The sequence below is a fragment of the Notothenia coriiceps genome, unplaced genomic scaffold (assembly GCF_000735185.1).
Source record: "Notothenia coriiceps isolate Sejong01 unplaced genomic scaffold, NC01 NC01_scaffold00037250, whole genome shotgun sequence".
Classification (NCBI taxonomy): domain Eukaryota; kingdom Metazoa; phylum Chordata; class Actinopteri; order Perciformes; family Nototheniidae; genus Notothenia; species Notothenia coriiceps.
Window position 1 is genome coordinate 2,432,771 of NW_011369951.1, and position 12,391 is coordinate 2,445,161.

A 12,391-nucleotide genomic window follows, 5' to 3' on the forward strand; every position below is an offset into this window, starting at 1 on the left:
AAAAATCAGGTCAGTAGAACAAACGTACCGGAACTGCATGTTCCTGAGAAATAACTTTAGATCATTGATCTGTTGGATAAACACAACACATAACGACATATTATATGTCTTCCTGAAGTGAAATGAGTTTGGTTCCCTTTATTATTCCAGTAAACACAAATGTGTTGTTGTAAATGGGGGTGAGGGCTTGTGGTAGATAACAACAGTCTCTCGCTCTCATTGGTCAGGTTTCTAACGGACATTCTTATCGTCCAATCACAATCTGTTGTGGTGAGCGCTTGTGACCAATCTGTATGAGCTATGCAAATCTTGAACCGAAGTTTCCCCAGTAGCAGCACACCACGGTGACAGCATTTAGCTTCTCAGATGTTTCATTTTCTGTTTGAATTAGAAACTCCAGGGAGCTATTGAAAGCTAGTTGTCGCGGTTGAATAACAGAAAAGCAACGTTTTTGCTATGTCTGTGCCACGAGGATCCCAATAACCGGTTATTAAAGCTGATAGCTAACTGCTAACAGCTAGCAAAGCTATCTAACGATTTCGCCGGTACAGGCGGACCTCTTTGTCTGACAGGGAAGGCGTGCTCTTTTGTTACATTTCTCCCTTTGTCCATTCGGGAAAGAGGAACTGTTGGGTCAGTATTTCGCTATTATCTGCAGATCTAAAGTGTTTAGAAAATGCAAATCGCGAAAAAATACTTATCAGAAGGCCTGATTCAGTTAACGATCTTACTCAGTTTGATTGGAGTTCGTGTGGATATCGACAGCTACTTAGGCGGCTATTATACGCCTCTGATAGAGATTAACTTGGGTCCTAGCTCAGCCTACACTCAAACACCCTTTCATAATTTGAGAGACAATCTTGACGGATACAGTGTGCACCCAAAATGTCCTGAGTTGGACTATTTCTTTGCAAGTCGCCGGCTGCTAGACGAGGTGAGGACCCTTGGCTCACCACGGTTCCCCACACAGTTGAACGCATGGCTGGTGCACCAAGTGTCTGCCACTGACAAGGCTGACTGTGGGCCTTCAACCAGCAACAACACTGACACCAGCTCAGGGGTACGCAACCCCGGGGATGAGGCCCGGGATGAGAGTGAACACCTGCCTGAGAGAGGCCAAGAGGTGTGCCAAGCATCCCCAGACCTCGGACCAAGGCCTTGTAGCCCTGGAGCCTGCGGGTTTCTAAAAAAGGCAAGTGTTTGTGTGTGTGTAACATAAAGGCAAACAGACTCTGCAAAAAATACAAAGACGATAGGCTGCCCAGCTAAAGTACTGAAGTCGCCACAAGCGTTAAAACTTCCTCAATGGTTAACATAACAGTTAATGCTAACTAGCAGCACTAACCCATGTTATTAAATGATGGGTGTCTCTTTCTGACAAGTTACGTATTACTATGCAACAATTCCTGGTCCACAAGGAAACAAGAATAAAAACAATGTTATGGCCACACTTTGTTTGTGCATTCACTTTCTCTTTGTATGGCTCTACCAGTACTGGGTAACAGGTTGCAGATCAGTGATTAAGTTCTTGCCTAGTTAGATAAGGGGATATTTATCATGGTAATTTAGTATCTCAGTTAAAACAATACCTAACTGGTGTTGTTAAAAACGTAACTCATCATTATTACCAGTTAATAAGACAGCCATACAGTTGACCAGCATAACAAGTATTCAGCTTACTGACTGCTGCACCTGTTACCCTTCACTCAGGAAATCAAGCATTTCAGATAACATTAGCCTTACCTTCACAAGACCCATTTAAGTGTATTATAGTATTGGTGGACCACACAGCTTTAAAACTGTTTGTTTAGAGGTACACTCACTTGTTGTTATGTACAACTTTTGATAATAATTGCCAGTGATAACAAATTAAAACATGTGTTGATTTGTATTTGATGGTGTTAACTACCATCTGTAATCAGTGACTGCCATTATGTATCTAAGACTGTACTCAAACACAGACCTTTTATATTGGGCTGAGCCAGTAATCCATTGAAACAGCTGCCTGGTGAATGTTATGTCCTTGGGGTAGTTGATGTCGCCAATTGTGTAACTTTATCCCCTTTCTTCAGTCTCAACCGCCAGCTGTGGGCCTTGAGAGGTGGAGAAGTGAGGCTTAGACCCACACCCTGTTTGCTTACACAAAAGCGGTGGTCCATACTTGAGCACTGCCCCCTCTCCAGGGATTGTTGTTCACATGGATAATGTAATGTTGACTTACCTTTTAATCCTTACCTAAAATAATTAATAGCTTAACTGCTAAGCTAACATTTTGTGGTTTTTAGAAACACATAGCCTCAAAGAAGAAGACTATACCTATCTACATTCACTCGGCTATTTGAAGCTGGAAACAACTCCAGTAGACGTTGACAAGCTCAGACAAAGCTCAGGAAAATCTGGGATGGTTTAAAATACAGTCTTACATAATTTTGCCTCAAGCATTAACGTCAAAAACAACAATCAGTCTTTCACTTTTTGGAATTGTGGAGAAGTCACCCCCTGTTATCACTTGGGCATTACAAATATTGTGTCAGTCAGCTGATGGCATGCATTTAATACTGTACATCGTGTACCAGGCTTTTCTTACAACATCTAAAAGGGTTGGGTTATTTCTGAGAGTAATTATCCTGTATGTTCAAACATTATAAGACCCTCTTTATTACACAAATACAGCTGCTAACACATTTGACCTTAGGCGCAAAAGGTCCTTCCCAGGGTTAACAGGAAGCTGAGTTAGGTTAGGGTTAAATGTAATCTGTTGAGCTGGTCCCTCCAGAACAACAGCTGCTTATTATAACAATTGTCTACCCTGTTGAACCAGATCTGTGAAATATTAGCTAATTATCTCCAATATCTGGATTGGGGTCACCAAACCAGAAATGTAGCCCACTCGTCTTCAAGATCTTTGGATGTCAGCTGTCATGACCCCTAATTTATTTTTCTTTGTTTACACCTGCCTTTCCTTACCAGGAGGAGGATGTTAAAGTTAAAGAGGAGGAAGACCCCGCCCCTCTCACTCAGCTGGCTCACAGTTCCACACTGGAGCAAGAGGTATGACTTGTCACCATAGACTGTATATATAAAGCTTGTCACACATGCCTTCATTCGTCTCTGAAAACTGTTGAAAATGTTGCACATTGGTGTTTTAAAATGTTTGAGTTAACTGAAATGTAGCTATACTGGTTTTCCTTTTTAAAAGTACACACTGAAGGATTTGTTAGTCTGATTCAAACTCTATGTCACGCTTGCATAAGATCTAGAGTCACGTGCGAGTGTTGAAAATGACATTGTACCTATTTTTAACCAGACAATTCTTGCTCTCACATGACTTCATCCCTCAAATTGCGCAGTTCTGATGACTGCGGCTTTTGGATCAATGTGTATGATTAGGCATGTTGAAGCACAATCCTTACTGTCTGTCTCACAGGGCAGTAATCTAGCTAGCTTTTCCAAAATATTTAAGAGTATAATTGTACATTTTCAACTGTTTTTTTCACTTGTATTTTATGTTTTAGTCAAGCAGATACGTGTGTTGTGATTTTTAAGCACAAGCGCTATAATTCCCATTAGAGACTAATGCTGTCATTGTTCTTTTCCATGTTTTTTATTTGTTCCTATTTCAGAGTCTGCTTGAAGGCATCACTGCTCTGTCTGATCCAGCACGCCAGCATCCTCCTACCATTGATATAGAACAGCACTGGAGCAATTTACTCTCTCTTACTGACCTTGATGTAAGTTTGTTTTCTTATGTTTATTAGTCGCCAAGAAATGTATTGTAATGTCATTTATAGGGAATTGACCATGATATATAGCATTTCTTTTAGGATTATCAGAATCCATAAAACATTTTTGCCAATAAACGTGCTGAAAAGTGTGTTACTTCGGGTGGCACCGGCCAGTATCTCTTGTCTGTAGTCATCACTCTTTAGCCCCACCCCTAGCTTCCACCGGGTCCGTCTGCGCCGCGTTACGGCAGCGCCGCGGTTTTGGTCCGACCTCCTCTAGCGTCATAACCCACCGGGCGCGTTTCAGAAGCATTTCAGAAGCGGAGCGTCTTGCCTGCCGGCTCGCAGTTTTTGTTGATTTGGGCATATTTCCTGGACAGGCTACTTTGTACAGACAAAGTTAATAATAATAATAATAATATTCCAGTTATAAACGACATGAATCAAAGATGTGTTTGATTCAAAATGCAGTCATCATCATAATTATTCTATATATATATAATTTAGATTTACACAATGCCTGTAAACCGGAGAAGAACGGCATTTCTCTTCCTACTTGAAAGACTAAGGAGGGATAGGGTCTGCAAAATTAGCTTGTATGTGTGTATATATATATATACACACATGAATAACTCGGCGCGTTACGGCTCAGAAGCGTCCCAGAAGCGTCTCGGCACAGGGCATCTCTACAATTAGGGTGAATCCTATTTTTGACGCGACGTAGCCGTAAGGTAATGTCGGGCAGGCAGGAAGTGGAACGTTTAGACCATATATATATATAATATATATATATTAAGAAGCCCACTTTTCAAACATTCAGTCAATTCAAGTTGAAAACATTTTCTATCAAATCTGAGTTGATCCCACTTATCTTCACAACACGCTTGAAATAAACCCTTTCTATTTCCTCTTCTGATAAGCAATCTGAGGCTCCTGTTTTAAGGAATGAGCTGCTAACAAAAATAATTAGAACTCTATGGAGAGCTGTGATGTAGGCTGTTGTTTTTCTTAAAGCATTCAAGTATTAAGCATAATGTACCTACATTTCATTCATTTTGCTAACGTATGAGGCAATATACCTCACCTCTAGTGAGTGGCCCAGCCCTTTTTATATTCTTCTGTATGTGGCCCTCGGTGAAAAAAGTTTGGACACCCCCGGTTTACAGTCTCCTTGAATACTAATCATTGGCATTATATTTGGCCCTAAAACATAATGATTGATCCCTAGTTTTTGACAATAATATTGGTTTTCAAACAGTGATTCAGTTGCATAATGTACAATATGACCCATCATTATGTTGCAATGGAGAATCTTAGCGTCCTGTGATCTACTAGTTCTTTAAATATTTCAGCTAAATGATATGCCCCATGTGTAGGACTTGGACTCGCTTGTCACGGAGCGTCTATCAGACCTCGACTCAGACATCTCCAGTGCCATCAGCCAAGATGTCAGCTTGCATGACGCTATGGTCACCAGTGCTGGAGTGTTTGGCGTGGCGTCTGAAAGAGCTGAGTCCAGGCCAGTTACCCAGCAACAGAGAACCCTCTTCCGACTGGAATCCACGGGCTCCACACAATCAGACGCATCACCAGGGATGGCAATGGGCCTGGCTGCGCTCCCCTTTGCTTCAGTATGTAATTTAACTGGCAATGGGAATAGTGCACTGAGTGGCTGTCTGGACGAGGCCGTGTTTGACCAGATCAATCAGCTAGGGCTGGAAGGCCTGGACACCCAGCTGATGGGCTCTCTGGAGGGCATAGACCCCCAGGTCCTCGAGGACTTGGACTCCGACTCAGGTCTCTCTTTGGAGAGCAGCTCTGGAGGCCCTGTCTCCCCAGGTTTGTTTACATTTCTACAAATACTTAGTAGATGAAATGCTTTTGTTGCCTACACATAAGAAATTGTTACTAATCCGTATTTACCTCTTCACTCGTCCAGGCTCCTCCGAGATGTCATCGTCTTCCAGTTCATACTGTGAGGATGAGTGTGGAGCCACAGGCTACAGCAGTGAAGTGGATTCAGTCGCTTCAAAAGGCATCATCGACTACGACACAACATGGTCACCTGTAGATCTGAGTGAGAGTGTTTGGCATGACCACAGCTACTCATCCCCAGCTTTCTTCAACCAGCCACCAGTAACATTTCCTCACAAAGGGATCAAAGAGGAGCCCCTCAGCGATGTTGAGGATGACGAGCCACGGTTCCACGACAGAGAGATGAGTCGCGATGAGATGCGCGCCCGTTCTATGTGCATCCCGTTCTCCGTCCTGCAGATTGTTAACATGCCAGTGGAGGAGTTCCTGGAGGTCCTCGACAGTCACGGCTTCACCACTGATCAGGTGACCCTACTGAGGGATATCCGCAGACGAGGAAAAAACAAGTTGGCAGCGCAAAACTGCAGGAAGCGCAAACTAGATGCCATCACAGGGCTACAGGAGGAGGTGGAGATGTTGCATGCTCAGAGAAACAAGCTACTGAGGGAGAAACAGCTCACAGCCAAGACAATGGGTGCTGTGGGCCAGCAGATAAAGCAGCTGACCAGGGACCTCGTGGCCCGGCTGAGGGACGACTCAGGACGGCCCCTGAACCCAGAAAGATTCACCCTGCAGTGCGGGGCTAATGGGAGGGTTGTAGTTCAGCCTGTAAGACGGCCGGCTGTCTCCACAACAACAGGCAACAAAACAGACAAGAGGAAGAAGGAGAAAAAGCAATGATGCAATATTGCCACTGAGACTTGAACTTTTAGGTTTTTGGATATTTCTGAACTTACTTTGCCTGACTATGGTTTTGGGATCTCCTCTTTTCAAAAAGTGTGTGTGGATTCACCACTGTTGGGAGCCTAAATTGGCAAAAGCTGCGAACAGGAAAGAATACTCAGAACATCAATTAATAAAAAAAATCTCTGTAAATAAAATTTCTCTTGGGGAAAAATGTAGCTTACACACTGGACATTTTTGCTTATTCAACATGGACACGGCACACAGGGCGGTTTAAGGGATAAGCTGAACTGCTGCCAGTGCCACCAGTCTCTTTGTGCCTGTTAACATTAAAGTCACTGAGTCCTAGCGTTTTTACAAACAAACGCAGACATCTGAAGTCAACATGGCCAGCAGTGTGACACTTGCTGGATGGAGATCTCAGAGGAGGATTTGTTTGTTTGTTTGTTTCCATGTAATCTTGCCTCTCAATGTATAGCTATTCAGTATAAAAAAAGAGGTTGAAGATTGTATTTATTAAAGTTTCTGAGGTTTCTGAAATGCTTATATGCATAATGAGACTGTCGATGGCAGTATCTTTTTTTTCTTAACGGTAAGGTTATCTCAAAGTGGTAAAAATATTGGGACATTACCTATCTAAAGTTTACAGATTTGTTTCAGATATTTGAGGGCATGTTATGTTCAGTAGAAATGTATACTGAAATGTTGTTTTCCTTATGTCTTGATGACATACAATATACCAATGATTAAACTAACATGGCCTTAATTTGCATTGGATAAGTGTTTTGGTTATTGTGTGTGCACACAATCCACAAATGCACATAATCATAACAAAAATGTTTTTAAGTGGCTACCATCCTATTTTTTTATATTAATGTTGAATAATTTGTTTCAAGCACATATTTTGCATAACAATTTCATTTAAATTACTTAAGCGTTTTGGAAAGATTATATTCTACCTCACGCCTTAGTTGGTTTTAGATTTTGGATTAAAAAAAATATCCCTTTTTTAAGGGAGCCTAAATGAACTCATTACACATGTTTAATTTGAGTGGGCCTAAATGGACCCTAACCATCCCATATCTGGGAAAAAATAAAATTACAATCAGCAACTATTTAATGATTGAATGTTGTTTGGATGTTGCTTTTTTATTTGAGATTATCTGAGAGTTGAAAGTATTTAGTGAAGTTGCCATCTTATTCATGGAAAACATCTTTATACAGTCAGCTGAGTGAGTGAGCGTTGACCGGAGAAAAAAAAGTGATAGTGCAACTCATGAAGAATTTTGTTTCTGGTCCCTCACAAATGTTTATTTAATTTTCTGGTTTGACCAAGAGTTTACTTTTGTTTGTATACATTTTAAACTGTTTTTCTTTGTTGATGAGGGCAAAATGTGTTTGATTGCATGGTGATTGTTGACTGTTTATAGTATGATTTTGCTTAGGGAATTTGAAATGCTCTTGCTGACCTTGTTTTTTCTGATTAAAAAGAAAAAAAACAGCTTGTCTCATTCTTGTGTCACTGTTTTAGTAGCATAATCCCCTCTAATACACAGCACTGCTGAGCTCATTATGCTTTTTGATTATTATTCAGCTTTCCCTTTATGTTGTAGTAAAATGACAAGATACGTTTGTGCACAGATGGAAGGCTGACAGGCAGGTAGGCCATCCAGTTATTTTAGCCGGGCTGGCTAGAATGATTGGTCGTGCTTTTTACAGTACTACGGCTTCCACAGATGAATTTTTTTTAATGGATTTCTTGTCAAAGCACTTAAGATATTCATTGCTATGGGGATGTTAAGAGCATTCCATGGAATATAACAAAAAGTGTATCTCGAGCCGGTTTCTCAAACTTACCTACCCCACATTAAGTAGTTATACACAAGGTAGTTAGTTATACACCGACCTTGCCTTTTAAACACTTCCTTGTTTTGCCATAACCTGCGGAGGGCTAATGGCACCCACCCACCCACCCACGAGGAGCAGACAAAGGTATGTGAATAACGAACCGCGTTTTCCTTATAGGCTCCCGTAGAAAACCTACGATTAGCTTTTGGCGCCTGCTAGTACTGCTTCTGCACAATACATAAAGAGAAGGTTGTGACCGCGTGGTGGAGGCATCTTTCGAGCAGTTCTTGGTTTTAAGGGTGCGTATGCTGAAGTATTTTATTTTTCATACGCTGCATCACTCAATCATGCAACACGTGGCGTAATTGATTTTAAACCATTGACACAGGCAAGCTAACGATAGCTTTTCTTTTGCAAGGACGGTGAAGCAGGCAACGCAGCTTGCACAAAAAGTGAGATATAACGTTACGTTACCCCAACATTATTAGCTAGCTTTGCTGTACTTTTTAAACGTGATTACGTTGTAACTTTATGCCAATGTATATCACAGTACTTTGCAATGTTTTGACTTGTTTAGCTAAAAGTACAAGTGTCTATTTCTGGATTTTGTATTTTTCTCGGGCCTTGAGCATTTGTATCTTAGCGTAACCTTAACTTTAATTTACCAATGAAAATGCTGATATAACATCACTCTCTAAGGTTATTTCTTTATACCATGCATCGTTATAAGCATTGCATTGCAGATGCCACAGTAAAGCCAATTACATATTCTCCACGACCAAGGCCTGCAATATTATTAGCTACAATTAGCAAGTATGCTAACCTACATAGTGTTATGTTGTGATTGTGCTAGATTTGAATTGTGGTTGAAGTGTTGTTGCAACGTTAACACTAGCTCATTACAAAGAGCTAGTTTATGGCCTTTTCATCTTATTTGGAGAATGTTGGTTCATCTCATGTGAATCATAGCAGTAGCTTGTGAATTGAAACAATCTTAGCAGTTATTACACGCATTCTTTTTTATAGTGAATAATATGGCGAAGAAGCAAAATACTAAGGGGAAAAAGGATGCCCAGGACCCGCAGGAAGAGCCTGAGGAATTCGTGGTGGAGAAAGTACTCGACCAACGCCTTGTAAACGGGAAAGTTGAGTTCTTTCTGAAGTGGAAAGGATTTACAGAGTGAGTTGCCTGGGACCCTGCTGAGCTGGAAGTACTTCCCTGGTATGGGGTCGTGCTATGCTTTTGTCTTTAGTCATCTTGGTTGCATGAATAATCTGTTGTTCTGTATTGAAAGTTACTTAACGATGTTAGCATCTGTGTATAAATCTCTGGAGTTGGAAAGCAAATGGTGACCCTCTCCCCGCTCATTCAGGGCCGACAATACCTGGGAGCCAGAGGAGAACCTCGATTGTCCAGAGCTGATTTCAGCTTTCCTGGAAGCACAGAAGAATGTCAAAGAGAAGCCTGCTCCTGTCAAGCGGAAGTTATCAACAGAAGAGCCAGAGTCAGAAGCCAAAAAGAAAGATGTGGTGAGTTCACAGACAGTTTCATGTGCCTAAAATAATAATAATACATTTTATTTATATAGCGCATTTCCTGTTGCTCAAAGCGCTTATCTACGTACCTTATCTACGTACCTTATCTACGACACAAATTTTTTTTAGGATTATTTTTCAGAATCTGATCAATCTTATAAAGATATGACATGTAAACATTATCTTGGTGTTTAGAGCAATCCAAAATTAATAATGCAATTGTTATCAATGCTTATAGCCTGAGAAACCACGTGGATTTGCCAGAAACCTTGACCCAGAACGGATCATTGGCGCAACAGACAGTAGCGGGGAGTTGATGTTCTTGATGAAATGGTGAGTATAGAGGGAGAAGTCCTCTTTATCTTTATCCTCAGGGCGGAGGGAGCTTATTCAGTAGGGACTCACTCTTCTTGGGAACCGGGGGGATTCACTTTGAGTTGCCAGTTGTAATATATATATATATATATATATTATATCACCCAGGAAACAGTGCTGGCATATTGTGATTTATTCAAGTGAACCTTGGAAATGCCAATTTTCTGAATGTTGAACATTATCCATGATCTGATTTGGCCATTTATACTTTAAGGCCTCAAAGTGCAAACATTTGGAGCAGATTTAGATCACGAGGAGAACAAAGGGCAAGGGGGGGCCCCAAACACCTTAATACACACCAAAACATTCATTCAGATCCATTTCAACCCTACGTTTCCATGATGTGTACACTGTAATCCTTTTATGCACATTATACAATTATTACTACCATAAATAAACCCATTATTTTGTGTGATAATACTACTGATTACAAAAAAGACATTCAGCCCACTAGTGCTGCTGTAGCAGAATAAGGCTCCAGGTAGATAACAATGAGCTTAAGGGTAAAAAGATTTGTTGTAAACAAGAAACAGCATTTACTGTAATATTTTTCTTTCCTTTCTCCTTAGGAAAGACTCAGATGAAGCCGATCTGGTCCCGGCCCGTGAGGCCAACACTCGCTGCCCTCAGGTGGTAATTTCCTTTTACGAGGAGAGGCTGACATGGCACTCCTGTCCAGAGGATGAGGCTCAGTAGTGCTGTCGTCTGATCCCTTTGCACCACTCGCACCCTTTTCCTCAGGACTGAATGTTCTCCTCTGGCTTGCCTTTTAGTTTTAGCTATGTTAGTTTTCTTCCGAAGATATTTCGGCCCTCGCATTGTATGGCTGTTGAGGAGAAATATGTTGTTGTAAATAATAGCTGAACTGTTTGAAAGAGCTCAGGGTTTGGTGGCATAAGGACAAAAGTCTTCCGGTATATCATATGATGATTTAATGCGATGGCCGTTTGGAAACTATATTCTTTGATTGAACCCACCACTGCCCATATTCATACCTGATGACAGTTTGTAAATTCTAAATTGTTACTTTGGTCTGTTAAGGTTTCAGGTCGGTCAAGGTACCACCTGCTCTATAACCATCGAAAAAATATCGTAGAATCTGGTTCTTTCACAATAGTCTTAACGTTTTGTTCTACAGTGCATTTTGTATACTGTCTCTAAATATTATTTTGAAGTTCAAATAAAGTTTTATGTGAACAAAATGTCACCGCTTATTTTTTCATGGTTTCAAAAATAAATATGTCGTCATGAGTTGGCCAAATACAATACATAAGTTTACCTATAAATGTAAATTTGAACTTTTGCAACTTTTTTCCAAATGCTTTGATAAAGTAGATTTTTTGGAAACCTGGAAATGTAGACACATAAGAATAACATTTACTTGTATCTTTTGAAACTGTAAGATTTGATTTATTTTCATTGTGTATCCACATTTAAATCCTTGCCTTGATGCCACTTAATGCAATGAAACTACAGCAATGAGAACATTTTTACAGTTATAATTGTATTATTCAGCTGACACAAACGTGTGTGATTTACAGGTCACATGTTTATCACTGTGGAGACAACTCAAGGGTCCAAGACAAAGTATGCATGGAAATGTACCCTGTTTACTTACTGAAACATGTTAGATGCTTTTATCCAAAGCGACTTACATACTCAATACTCAATACTGTGGACAGTCCCCACAGGAGCAATTTGGGGTGAAGTGTCTTGCCCAGGGACACAACGACATGCTGACTGCAGTGGGGTTTGAACCGGTGCTCCCCTGATCCGAACAACAACGTTTACCCACTGCGCCACACGCCTCCTGTATGTACTGTACAAGTAGTCAATTGTCAATGGACATGTCCTCATTTAACCCCTTCACTGAGTCTGCATCTGCATACTTATGCTCCTACAGTATTCAGCACAGATTTGAGGCCACAGCACTTCAGCATTTTGATTTGAGAGGTTGCATACTTAATACAGTTCACTCTTTTCTTTTCACTTGTAAGATTTTAAAAGCATATTTTGTGACATATCTTTCCATTGTGGCATTGCTACTTCTTACATTTTTAAAACAAATAGCTGTACTTTCTACTTCTTACATTTTCAAAACAGGTTAGTCACTTTAGTTTTAATCTGTTTGGTGGCGTGATCATTATTATTTAGAGTCATTGTGTACCTATTGATTTGAACANATCAAT

The 12,391-nt window shown here is 40.7% G+C and overlaps 2 protein-coding genes across 6 annotated transcripts; both read left to right on the forward strand.

Moving 5' to 3' along the window:
* Positions 1-321: 321 nt before the first annotated feature.
* Positions 322-7,944, forward strand: nfe2l3 (nfe2 like bZIP transcription factor 3). Its single transcript, XM_010795891.1, has 5 exons — positions 322-1,192; positions 2,971-3,051; positions 3,624-3,731; positions 5,102-5,564; positions 5,665-7,944. The coding sequence occupies exons 1-5, from the start codon at positions 677-679 to the stop codon at positions 6,438-6,440; spliced, it is 1,944 nt and encodes a 647-aa protein (XP_010794193.1). The 5' UTR covers positions 322-676; the 3' UTR covers positions 6,441-7,944.
* Positions 7,945-8,477: 533 nt separating this feature from the next.
* On the forward strand, positions 8,478-11,399 carry cbx3a (chromobox homolog 3a (HP1 gamma homolog, Drosophila)). 5 transcript variants are annotated; one of them, XM_010795887.1, is made up of 6 exons: positions 8,478-8,590; positions 8,680-8,743; positions 9,318-9,471; positions 9,665-9,821; positions 10,066-10,160; positions 10,772-11,399. In XM_010795887.1, coding segments are annotated over exons 2-6 (534 nt in total). In that variant the 5' UTR covers positions 8,478-8,590; positions 8,680-8,742; the 3' UTR covers positions 10,899-11,399. The 5 variants fall into 5 exon arrangements, with proteins under 5 accessions (XP_010794189.1, XP_010794191.1, XP_010794190.1 ...); XM_010795889.1 differs by having other exon boundaries at positions 8,720-8,743; XM_010795888.1 differs by having other exon boundaries at positions 8,723-8,743.
* Positions 11,400-12,391: the final 992 nt, after the last annotated feature.

What these genes read in the sequence shown, in the direction of transcription:
- nfe2l3 (XM_010795891.1), top strand. Translation starts at nt 677, where the DNA reads ATGCAAATCGCGAAAAAATACTTATCAGAAGGCCTGATTCAGTTAACG. An exon ending in CCTGCGGGTTTCTAAAAAAG is followed by an intron (nt 1,193 to 2,970) that starts GCAAGTGTTTGT and finishes TTTCCTTACCAG; the next exon opens with GAGGAGGATGTTAAAGTTAA. An exon ending in TGGAGGCCCTGTCTCCCCAG is followed by an intron (nt 5,565 to 5,664) that starts GTTTGTTTACAT and finishes TCACTCGTCCAG; the next exon opens with GCTCCTCCGAGATGTCATCG.
- cbx3a (XM_010795887.1), top strand. An exon ending in AAGTGGAAAGGATTTACAGA is followed by an intron (nt 9,472 to 9,664) that starts GTGAGTTGCCTG and finishes CCGCTCATTCAG; the next exon opens with GGCCGACAATACCTGGGAGC. An exon ending in TTGATGTTCTTGATGAAATG is followed by an intron (nt 10,161 to 10,771) that starts GTGAGTATAGAG and finishes CTTTCTCCTTAG; the next exon opens with GAAAGACTCAGATGAAGCCG.